This window comes from Hippocampus comes, unplaced genomic scaffold (assembly GCF_001891065.2).
Source record: "Hippocampus comes isolate QL1 unplaced genomic scaffold, H_comes_QL1_v1.1 scaffold122, whole genome shotgun sequence".
Classification (NCBI taxonomy): domain Eukaryota; kingdom Metazoa; phylum Chordata; class Actinopteri; order Syngnathiformes; family Syngnathidae; genus Hippocampus; species Hippocampus comes.
Window position 1 is genome coordinate 3044201 of NW_017842059.1, and position 13009 is coordinate 3057209.

The following is a 13009-nucleotide window of genomic DNA, read 5'->3' on the forward strand; positions in this document are numbered from 1 at the left end:
ATATATATATATTCTCCAATACAACACACCTACAGTACATCGTCGTTGACAGAGTGCTTTCACAACAGCTGCAGCTGTAACACACACGCACACAGTCGAACCTCCTCACATTGTAACTCGAGGAACACAACGAATCATTATGACGGAAGTTCATTGTAACCATTTCCAATAAAATGGCCGCTAACTATGATGTATGATACACTATGAACATTTATAGATCTTAAAAGAATGAACATGCAGTATCGTATAAACATGTCAATTACAAATACTTTACGTGTATACAGTATGAATAAAAAAAATGATTTTATAGGACAGGAAACAAACTATTGTAGCGTTCCTACTTCAGAGCCAGGTTGTCGTCCGCCTTCTGCCCGAAGTCAGCTGGGATAGGCTCCAGCAACTCCCCGCGACCCTCTTCAGGATAAGCGGTGTTGACCATGCATGGATGGATGTATATTTCATTTGGGATTTTCTAAAATGACTTCACAGTTGACCTTTAACTAATTGCCGTAATGAATCAACCAAGCTTTACAATTTAAATGCCATACTACCAATATCATCTGCAAATGTATTTAATCTCCATAAGGTATTGCATTCAGGAACAATCAGCTTCCTTTATGCAACTAAACAATTGCTTCAAGTGGATTAACTTTTAGAATACTAATTTCCCTCATGGGATGAAGTTTTCTCTCTCTCTCTCTCTCTCTCTCTCTCTCTCTCCATACATGGCACGAGTGTTTAGCAAGTCTGCCTTGCAGTTGTTGTGCTTTGGATTTGAATTGCAGGTGCTCATGCTCCCTCCAGCATGCCAAAACCTTCCATATTAAACAGCCATAAGACAGGAAAGACCAGATAAAAATGTCAAAATATTTTTCGTATTGTTTTGTTTCTCTTTTGTCAGATTTTTCTAAACATGTTTGGAATCATCCAAAAGTAATCAAAACTATTCAAGTTACATTACTTTAATATCATGGTACTTGGATACCTTGCTCAATATGTTTTTCAACAGTTAACTTGATCGGAATACTTTTTAAAAGTAACCCTACCAGCTTCTCGTTATTGCTTCCCACAAATCGGCAGCACACACGCTCTGCCTCGTGTGAGATTGCACAAATATACTTAAACTAGCCAATTGGTTAATTTTGTACAAATTCCATGCGGGCCCCAAAAAGTTTTCCCAAAAATCTTAGGTGTAGTTCAGAATTGTTTTGCTTTGCTAAACAGAGAGCATCAATGTGGGCAGCAACCATTCTACGTCATCATCGGAGAATGCTTTGTGCACACAAAAACTTGGCGGTCACTCTGTATAAAATCATGCTGTCACCCAAAAAGATTTTTAGTTATTTTTTTAATCTTTGTATATTGAAAGAAATGTGTATATTTTTCTCACGTTTTTTTTTTTTTTTTTAATCGTAGAAGGTATGGGTTGTATTTTGAGACTCGGATTCCTTAAAAAAAATAAAATGTTCATGCGGTATAAATTTTGAGAGTTTTTTTTTAAACTACCCATTGATCGTCAGACAAGAACAAGGGCGTGTGCGCCACGCAAAATTGATAGTAACACTCAGTCACATACACAGGTTCTATAAAGATGATGATTCCAGAGCTTGCGTCCTCTCATTTTCCTTCACTGCCGCAAGTGAATACTGTACAAATGTGAGAGTGGAATTGTGTTTTAAAAAGAGGGTAGTGAATATCACTTCAATGGTACCTGTTGTTTGAAAAATGTGTCACAGTTACATCACTTTGATTCGGGTTCCGCATATTAAGCAAGCAAGGATTGATCTTGAGACTCCATCTGGAGAGTCCTGTTGCCAAGGATTCCGGGTCAGATGCTTTCCCGAAAAAGATAATTTCACCGCAAGGATTTGAAAAAGGATGTATGTGTCCAATCGCATTTCACATAGAGGTGCTTACCCAAATGTGGTATTCATCGGTTAGTGAGTTGTTAAAGAGCACTGGTTAAATTGCAGAAAATCAAAATAGAAATTTAAAGGATCAAAGAATTTGGGGTGTTGAATCTGGTTGCCTGCACACTTTAAGGGCTTTCAGTTTGGTTTCACAGACTCAGAGATTCTTATTTCCTGCTTTCTGGGGGTTCTTCGGGGGGTTTTGGAAAACCCTTTTGGGCTTGCACTGAGGAGAGGGATGACATCAGAAGCAGCCATTTGCTGTGTGTTGTTTCTGCATAGTATTGTACAAAAGTTGACGTCACAATTAGTTTTGTTGTTGTGCTCAACTTTTCATAACATCACTTTTACAGTCAATCCCTGCACAGAATGCTGTCTATTTTGGAAAATGCTGTCCAAATATGTTTGACTTTTTTTTTTTTTATGTTTCATTTTTTTTTTTTTGGTGCATTCAATATTGCAAAATGTGACTTATTTCATGATTGACCATTACATATTTCAAGAGTTGAAAGTATGGTGAGGTCCAGGTTTGAGAAAAAAACACTTTGCAAATGCAATTTTGCTTCTGACTTCAGGGAATTTCAATTCATCCTTGTTTTTTTTTTTCCTTTTTCTTTCCCTCCCTCTCCTATTGTTTATTTGCTGTAGTTGGTGCTGTTTTCTGGGAAGCTCAACACCATTGCCAGTATTGTGACCATTTTCTTTCTGCTGGTTTATGCCGCCGTGGACTTGGCATGCCTCGCTCTGGAATGGGCCTCTGCACCCAATTTCAGGTAAAACAACTATCCAAATATGCATTCAGCTCGAGTGTTATAATCCACCACTTTCAAATATGCGGTTGTACGTCTTAGCTATCGCACTCTCACACAGGTCACATTTTGATAATAAAGGCAATCCATAAAACTCCCTAAGATATATGATTTTGTTGCACATTTTCCCTTTCCCACTCTAATCATGCTCCCTTCCCGTTCTCTCTTCTCTACGGGTACCATTGTTTATGTGTGAAAGGGGTGCTTGTATTCCAGCTGGATGCTACTATGGCAACAGTGTACTAATTAAAAGACATAAACCTGGTCCCTGCTTATGGCCCCATATTGGAGAGGGACCAGCAATAAAACTGTTTGTGTCTGAGGGTGCGCAGTGTGAATTGGTTGTTCAAGTAGCTGGGATTGGAGACGCTAAGAGATTTAAATTTACAATGTTTGTGTGTTGGTGTGCGCCTTGTATTCCTTGGACACTAGCAATGATCGTGATTTATAAAAGCTTCCTGAAACTGTGTTCACACATGAGGACCAGAGTTGGTGTGTCTTTAGCTCAATGATTACATTGTGACACTGCTGGCATTTGGTATTTGAATCACTTTTTATGAGTCATTTCATATTTCTGGTTGCTGCTGCCGCTATCTGTCATTACAGATGTGCATCTCCAAACGCAGTAACCGGGGCTGCTTTCCTAAAGTCATACCTTCCGGGATTAAACCCTTCCTTGGGCTGAAAGATACATTCTAAACATGATAAGTGCAACTGCTTTTAATTTGTCACACTGGAGAGAAGCTGTTTTGGCTCAGTGCATCACTCCCTTGTTATGACATATCACCACCGGCATTGCATTTTGTATTATGGACTCCCCTGCAGTAAAAGCTGGATATTAGTCCTGAAATTTCTGAGAATATCTGCCCCCCCACCACCCCCAAGCACGTATAGCTTGAGTGCAGTTACAGTGAAGATATCCAAACAGACAGCGTAACACAAAATTTAAAAAAAAACAACTACAAGGTTGAGCACGACTGTAGTCCAAATCAAAAATGTTTTGCCAAATGGAAGAAAATTGCATTCGTTACAATTGGCAGGGCTATTTTCCAAAATATATGGATTCTATCAAGATGAATCTGAGACAAAATACATTGATCAAAACCTGCAAATTTTACAAACATTAGAATGGTTTCTTGAATTATTTGATAGGTGAACAAGCTCGTAGCTCAATAGTTCTAATTTCTTAAATGATTTTTTTCCCCAGTGAAATGAATTTAAATGCTATATGAATTCCATTTCCAAAAAAAAAAACAATTTTTGACCCATGTTTTAAATAAATACAAAAAGCAGTGTCTTATCAAATATGAATACACATTGAAAACAAAATGTGAACAAATAAAGTGATTTCACTCAGTTTAACACAGCATTTGGTAAATTCATTGAGCATAGCTCGTCGTAGTCTAGAGATTATTTAGTTCATAGTTTGTCAATGCTGATGTCAATCATCAATCACAGCCAGTCCACGCCCAACCCTTTCCCCCTCGCGAGCCCACTGGTCCTCCAGGGAACTTCATCTTTGAGCGGCGTTTTCAAATACTTGTGAGGGGTACACCAAGAGTCTGGAAGGAGGGGGTGCCAACCCCTTTTAGCAAAATTTAGACTCGCAACACAAAGTGAAAAAAAATAAAATTAAAACAAAAAAATTTGAAACTTGCAAAGCTCTTATAGCATTTGGTAAGTTCATTGAGCATAGCTCGTCGTAGTCTTGAGATTATTTAGTTCGTAGTTTGTCAATGCTGATGTCAATCACATCCAGTCCACGCCCAACCCTTTCCCCCTCGCAAGCCCACTGGTCCTCCAGGGAACTTCATCTTTGAGCGGCGTTTTCAAATACTTGTGAGGGGTACACCAAGAGTCTGGAAGGAGGGGGTGCCAACCCCTTTTAGCAAAATTTAGACTCGCAACACAAAGTGAAAAAAAATAAAATTAAAACAAAAAAATTTGAAACTTGCAAAGCTCTTAAGTTGTAACACTCGTAAATTAAGGTATATCCTGTTCAAACAATTCATTGCCTCAGTCTTAAAGGGTTAAAAAAAAAAAGTAAATAATGTCTGGAGAAATTAAATTTCACACTATAATTGCCATTTGAGGTCATTAAATAAAATATATATCCACACTTAGAAATATGAACTTGCGAACGTAATACGGCATTTTACAAACATTTATGACATTTATGGATATCGGTCAGCCCTAGCTCGTATCTACGGATGTTTGCAAATAGGGGACGATCTGTACTGTACGTTCAGATTCCACATATATTTAATAGCTGTTATTATTGACAGTATGCGGTGTTGGTTAGACTGTACATAAATGTTTAATGCAGGGGTGTCAAACTCATTTTTGTCGCAGGCCACATCGGAGTTATGTCTTCTGTCAGAGGCATGTTATGAGAGTGAAAACAAATAAATGTTTTATCATTTTATCGCATTATTATTAGTACACAACAAATTGATGGATTTCTAGTCTTGAAATTAGTCAACTATATTAGTTAGTTCAATTATTGTTCAAGTGACTGCAAACAGGGGAACAAAATTATTGCAAAATCGCAACAGTGTTTATTACACATGACAATTTGACATTTCAGTACAGATTTTGGCAAGGATCGTGTAAGTTGACATCAATGATTTGCTTTCACGGGCCACATAAAATGACGCGGTGGGCCGGATCTGGCCCCCGGGCCTTGAATTTGACAATGGTGGATTAATGTAATGTACAGTACAACAAAGGTAACGTGCTCTTAAAGTATTCTTTACTTTCTCTTATTTCTGAAAATTGTGCCTTGTTGATTCTGAGTGCAGACTGCAGGACTTAGAGGCAAAACTTTGCCTACGACTGATATCGCAGTCGGCCAAGGGAGCTGGCGTCCCCACACGTGATAAAGCGCCTTGTCTGTTAGCCGTACAGTTTTTTTTTTTTTTTTTTTGGTATCTCTTGTTCTCTCTGCTTCTTTCATTGCGTCGTGCATTGTGCCCAGGCTCTCTCCCACGTCTCTTTCTAGGTGAAAAGAATTAAAAGCCATTTAGCAACATCTTTCCCCCGGAGAGCTGCTCTGTAATTAGCATAACTAATTTAGCAGAAATATTTTCCTTTCCCTTAAATTTGGCATTGTTGAGGGGTGGGTTTGAAATTATGATGTAGCGGAAAAAAATATCAACTTGTTAAGTGTGTCTGTGTGCAAGTGTGATTTTGCAGAGGCAGTATACAACGGGAGCGTCAAGGCATGCAATTTAGAAAATGACTTTGTGTGAAGTCATGCTGGAGGGTTTTTTTGGTTCCTGATCATCGATGTGTGAGTTAAGCTGCCTGACACTAGTATTGTGTGTGTCAGGGATTGTGTTGGAGTGTGGTGTGTGTATGTCTGTCTGTGTGCGCACGCATGAGTGTGTATTTCTGCTGTTATCTTTCAGTTTGATGAGGCCTGTGTGTGGGCAACAGCTTTATCAGTAGCAGTTCCAGCAATGCAGACTATTCCTTAAGACCAGCTGCGGTCGCACAAGTGCACACAAGGAGCACATACATGCAGCATTGTTTTGTCACTGACCAAGATTGTGATTTAATTGTTTATGTGACAGTTAATATGGTTTTTAGTTCCAGTGCAACGAAATACACCAACATTGCCTGTGTCAACCACATTCTTGATTGTCTGTTTTAATATGTGAATTGACCATCTTTATCAAATATTTTCTCCTCTGCCAAATACATTTACAATTTTTGGACTTATTAAATGAAGAGAGCGAATAAATTAAATGAAGTGAGTGAACTCACAGGGAACACTGGATATAAGAATCACTCCGAATAAAATGTTCGTTTAAACTTGAAAATATGACATCTGTGACCTTTAACATGGGCCGTGACACGAAGCATACCTTGTTCTACATTTGTGATGTACATGTAAGTAGAAATGTTATCACCTGTTTTATTTGTACAAACCCCATGCATTTACCGTATTTTCTGCACTATTAGTCACTATGGCTTATAAGGCGCACCTTTAATGAATGGCCTTTTTCAAAACTGTTTTCATGTACAGGGCGCACTGCATTATAAGACACATAAGCTGCAATAGGGGCTGCGTTTGCACTATGCATCCACCAGATGGTGCTACGCTAAAGGGACAACAATACAATAGACTACAGCTTTATTTAAATGGAACCTCCACAACAGCTGCAGCTGTACAAAGCTTTGAGAACTGGTCACAAACACGGACATGAAACATATAAATACAAATGGCATTTCAAAACAATAAATGAACGACAAAAGTTATGAAGACAATTGATTCAACAAAAAGGCACACAAACCTCGTGGGCTCACATCCACAAGGGGCTAAATATCCTTCGAAGTCTTGCTTGTCTCCTTCTTCCTTCGTTTAGTCAGTAGTTAACTATGCTTTTGGCATTATCTTCATTTCATAATACCTCCGCAGAGCTCACAAATTAGTTGTCTGTCTTGAGTGCATGTTGGCGAATGCACGTCAATTGCTTCCTGCTAATAATCCCCACTAGATATCTTAGGAACACGAACCGAAACAACTCAATGGGGAATATAAAGACTGGGTAATACCATACATAAGGCACATCGGATTATAGGGCGAAAAATTGAATGCTTTTAGTTTGGAAAATACGGTAGGTTGCGCCCATGTCTCAAACAATCATAACCCTTTACTATTGAAGAATTGTTTTATTCCCGATCTGCTGAAATGTTTATTTTTTCCTTTGAGTGATTTAACAGATTTATCTTTCAAACTTTCCATTACACCTCTGTCAATACTAGGAAAATACAAAAACTATGACATTTTTCTGAGATCCTTGAAACACAACATTTTGACCCAGATTTAAATGTTTACTCCAGAATATCAACGCATAGCAAATACTATTGTGATGAACTCTAACCCGGATTTGGAGGCTAATTTACCAATAGCCACATCAGTCTAAGTAACGTGAGGGTGCGGGCAAAAGGCGCACCCCACAGCAGGTTACAAGCGAGCCTCCTCTGGCGAGGAGCAATTACCCGCTGGTGTTTAATTCACTTATAAATACGTGAATCGCCAATCATGAAATAAACCCAGCCACACTCATTTTGTCTGTATTCTAAATCAACAAAGAATATACAAATTATCCCCATGAAAAGGGCCTTAATATATCCAAATTATTTTTCGTTCTGATTACATGAACATGAATTAGAAATTCCAAGTACTTTTCCATCCAACCACAAACACCAAATTTGATTTCCACAGGATGTTGTTGTTAGAAATAGAAATGTGACCAATTAGCAGGTATTATACTTGTGGAAGATGTCCAGTGGTAGAACTTGCATTCATTCATTCATTTATTTATTTTGCTTCCAAAGGGTGATGAGGTTTACAGTAGAGTACTGGATTACAAACTACGCTATACTACTGTAACACATTTTACAGCAAATGCTTTTAGTTTTACAGTGAAAGTCGCGATGTAAACAGTTAACCTGACCTAGCAGCTCTAATTTCCATGGGTAGATCATTCTAGAGTACAGGAGAATGCTCGAGAACCTGCGGACTTCATTTTAGAACATATTTGCCATAATGACTAATCACTAACGACAAACATGTGTTTATTTTTGCTTGACTGCCAGCCCTGATATTTTAAAGGGAAACTGTCGCTTTATAATCTGTCACTTCTAATGTTGCTTAAGGTCATTCAGTACCTTGTCTTGGCTGACCTCATGTCTCATACACTAATTTTCCGTGTGTGTGTGTGTGTGTGTGTGTGTGTGTGTGTGTGTGTGTGTGTGTGTGTGTGCGCGCGTGTGTGCGTGTGTGCGTGTGTGCGCGTGCATGTGCGCTTTACCATAAGTGTGACGTGATTTTTGGCAGATGTCCAAATCGAGCCGCCTGTTTTAATTCCCTAATTGGCTGTGCCTCTCTTCGGATACTTTTGTGGTGTCAGCAAAGTGACATCAGCTGCTGGAGAACCACAGACAGGTGATGGGGTCAGAGAGAGGTGATTGTATAGAGGCACCATTGTTGCTCATAACAGAAAGATGAGATGGATTGGTGGGGCGGTTAAGTTGAGCTTTTATCGTTAATTTTACTCTTCTCGAACAGGGTGAAGAAGGGGCTAAAATGTGTGGTCAAGACGTAAAAAGCAAAGTTTGAAGTAGTGAACTTCTGTGGCACATCAGTGGGTAAAGGTCAGGAAAGTTAAGTTTCATTAACGACGTCAGTTACTATATCATTCAAATGATTTACAGTAGACACCGCTTCAGTTACTGCTGCATTTACAATTTCTCATTTGGTCAGGCAGTCAGTTGTCTACCAGTTGACCACGACTGACTCAGTTGGGCAGTCCTGTTCTAGACGCTCATGGCTTTGTTGCTAATTTGATTTGAACTGAAAACAGACAAAAATCACACAATTGCTCACACCTTAGCACCTGTAACATTTTCCAAAACTTTCTACATGTTGTTGTAATGTGTCTGACTTCATCTTGGCTGATTCATACAAAATAACGTTTGTGAGGCTCATCATCAGTTCGAGTTCAATCCAATGGTGGGTGCCGTCAAATTCTTCCAAATTGAAGTCATCCAGGCATATTTTAATGAACCTTAGTCTGTGCAGAATTGGAAGGATAGATGTATTCAAAATGGTCTTGGTTAGCAGAAGCATGTTAGTGGAACTCAGATCAGTTTTAACTTTTTATGTTTACAACAGCACGTTGGACCCCAAGGTGGGCCAAAAATATATTACATTTTTGTACCATAAGGAAGTGCAAGAACACTTTCAGTGTGCTCTCATCCACCTTTGGAATGCATGATCATTGGCAGTTTCTGGGATGTGCAATATATGCCACCACGCAGGGCGGTTGGGGGCGGCAACACATCCCCCCTAAAAAGAAGCAACAACAAGCTCGGGTTAACAATGGGACATTTGCAATACCTTGAAAAAGTATTCATACCCGTTTTACTTTTTCACCTTACAACCACAAACTTCAATATTTTTTAATTTTGATTCTGTATTGAGCAACACCAAGTAGGACATAATTGTGAAGTAGATATACAGTGACATTTAAGGCCAGTAAAAATATGAAAATTGTGGTTTTCATTTGTATTCACACTCCCTGAAGTAATTCTTTGTAGAGCCATCTTTGCTTGTACCTCCAGCTGCAAGTCTTCGGAGGTATGTCATGTCAGTTTTGTACATCAAGAGTCTGGATGTCTTCTTCAACTATACTCTATCATTCTAGAAGCATACCACTAACCTAACCCGGCCATCTTACTTCCACCTGTGACTCCGCCCCCTCTATCCTGCCAACCACTTCTATCCTTGTTCACAGCTTTGTCACCTCCTGTCTTAACTACTGCAACGCTCTCCTTTTTGGCCGCCCTCACAAGTCCCTCCATGAGCTTCAAATTGGTCCTGAACTCCATTGCACGTCATAACATATAAATCAGCTCCCGTCCTCCAGCAACTTCACTGGCTCACGGTCAAATTCAGAATTCAATCAGAACTTTATATCTTCCAAGCATTCACAAACTTGCTTCTCCATACTCACCTGGCAAGAGCCAGATTGATACGTGCATCACTCAAAGGAGTTCTCCACAACATCAATCTGGCGCTGCTCCAATGTGATCTGCTCGGAAAGGCGAGACAATAAGTACAATACTGAAAATGTCGTCATCGGCGTGCGCTTTGTTTTGACCAGCTGAGTCCTGTCATCTCTGATTGGCACAGATGGCAACATGGCGTCGAGTGATATTGTCTTTTTTGTAAATATGCAAATAAAGGGCATCTTAAATAACATGCCGTTGATTTTTGAATCCATCCCATCGTCAATCGAGAAGTGTTTTTGTCACAGCTGCATATCCCCCACTCCCCAAACACAAAATTCCTTTGTGATTGGTCCTGGTGAGGCCTGATGCAAATCAGCAGGCTAGCGACAAGATGGATTCACAGGGGCTTTTGGCCTCACAAGTACCGCAAGAATTCAGGTTCCAGGAAAGGTTATCTCCATTCGGGTCCGACCTACTCCACATTGTCACTCCAGTCCGTGCCCTCACATCTTCCTCCTCCATCCATTTAAGTGTTCCACCTGCCAATCTCAGCACCAGGGGGAGCGGGGCCTTCAGCTGCTCTCTTCCTCGGCTCTGGAACTCTTTGCCACCTGACCTCTGCAACTCAGCGTCTGTAACCACTTTCAAATGCAAACTCAAGTGTAACTGTCCTATGTGTTTTTTTTTATTTTTTTTTTTTTTTAATTTGTTAAATTTCCTTTGTATCCCCCCAACCCCCACCACCACCTTTTTTTTATTTGATGCACAGTGTCTTTAAGGATCTCGAAAGGTGTTTCCAAATGAAATGTATTTTTATTACTGAACTAATAGGTGGTTGTGCTGACCAGTTAACCTCTGTGCCGCTATTTTATAAATTTTAAGAATTATGAGGCCAGCTGGATGGACTGCCGAATTCTCTGAAAAGCCTTTGGAGATGGCTTATGGTACCGCAATGAGCATTCAGTTCACTAGCAACAGCTCTGATAGATATTCCTGGACTCGGCCTGCCAATTGCAGTTTGACTTAGTGACATTGTGCTGTGTCATGAAACATGCATGTTTCAGAGTGCTATAGTGGGCAGATAAAGGCACACCTGTGCAATAGTTATGATCTCGAATTAGCATCTTGATACGCCACGTCAGTGAGGTGGATGGATTATTTGCGTAAGAGATATGCTCACTTACAGATCTGTGAACAATATTTAAGAGATCGAGGCCTTTTGAGGATGGAAGTCTATGATCTGTCATTTCAACTCATGAAAAAAGGGAGCCAAAACTGACTGATTTGTTAGTGACACTGACTGATTAGTGCTGACCCCCTTTTTTTTTGAGTAGCAACGTGAAAAGTTGGTGCCACCTTTTGGGAATTTTCTTGAAACATTGATTGAGCACTGATTACAAAAGCACATGACGTATTTTAATGCCGACCTTGCTTTTCTCACCATGTTCCATTTGTGCAATTTCAGTCGGGTTTTTAGGACAAATGACGCATTTGAAACGACATGCATGTTGTGATGCGTCAATGGAGGGAACCCCTTGAAATTAATATTGGTGGATATTTTTGATAGAGAAGGGGTTTCCCGTGAAGCAAACAAAATGAAAGGGTTGAGGCTATATAATGAAGCTGTTTCACTCTAGTTTGAAGGTTTTTGTCGGCAACATATCAGACAACAATGTTCCCCCAAAATGACCATTCCAAATATGGTACAGAAATTAGAACTAAAAACTGCGGTAATCTAAAACCGTAAGCATAAAAGTACACATTTTTACTTGTTGTTACCGACTTGCTTCTTGATTCATTATGCAAAGAGTTATACTGATTGAAGAATATACAGTAATATTTAATGAATTTAAAGAAAATATATGACTATTTATGAAAAAAAAAACAGCGATTTAGAAAATGCTACCCTAATTCTGATTCAATAAAGATTGATTTGACTTTGTTTCCTTCCCCAGGCCCACTTTTCGTTACTTTACCTGGCATACATGTGTGTTGGGCATCGTGGGCTGTGCTGTGATGATGTTTCTCATCAACTCCATCTACGCCTCGGCCAGCATCGCCTTTATGCTGCTGCTGCTGCTGCTGATTCACTACCTCAGTCCGACCTCCAGCTGGGGCTACATCAGCCAGGCTCTCATTTTCCACCAGGTTTGAAACACACGCGCACACACAAACACACACACAGCACTGCCTCGTCATTATTACAGCAGCTAAAATCTCTCCCCCTCAACTTAAAAAAAAGGGGTTCTTGCCAAGCAATCTCTTTAAAATGTTTATTGGGACACGCAAACACAGACTATTGCCTCTCCAAGCCAAGTATATGCACTAGACAACAACACACATATCAAATGCTGTCCCTCCAAATTCATACTCATTCATTGTTGGGCAACCATCTATCATTTTTATATCAGACCTACCTGACACACACACTGCATATTTTTCCCCTCAATGAAGTACTGCTTGTGCAAGCGCACTCATACATAACTTGATATCATACAATTCGCTCTGTCCTCTATAGGCAGGTCTGTTGCTCTCAAGGTGAGGCAGCTGCGTTGCCAGCAAGGCCCGTTGCCAAGGCGATTCGGGGCGTTGGGTTGGCGAGCAGTTTGTCAAGAGGCAGAACATTATTACAACCACTCAACTTATTGCACTTTTCCTCCTTCTCCCTCCCGTCTTTCCTTTTCTTCCCCTTAACACACACGCCTCCTTCCGATCAGATGCCTCCTCCTCCCTTCTCTGCTTTTTCCCCTCACACTGGGCAGTTCA

The 13009-nt window shown here is 40.0% G+C and overlaps 1 protein-coding gene across 1 annotated transcript in view; it reads left to right on the plus strand.

Moving 5' to 3' along the window:
- The window catches only part of LOC109510938 (solute carrier family 12 member 9), a 58893-nt gene that overhangs the window by 34881 nt on the left and 11003 nt on the right, over nucleotides 1-13009 (plus strand). Inside the window, exons 9-10 of the mRNA XM_019861637.1 lie at nucleotides 2559-2683; nucleotides 12199-12391. Coding sequence (XP_019717196.1) covers nucleotides 2559-2683; nucleotides 12199-12391 — 318 coding nt within the window. The remainder of the gene's footprint in view (nucleotides 1-2558; nucleotides 2684-12198; nucleotides 12392-13009) is intronic.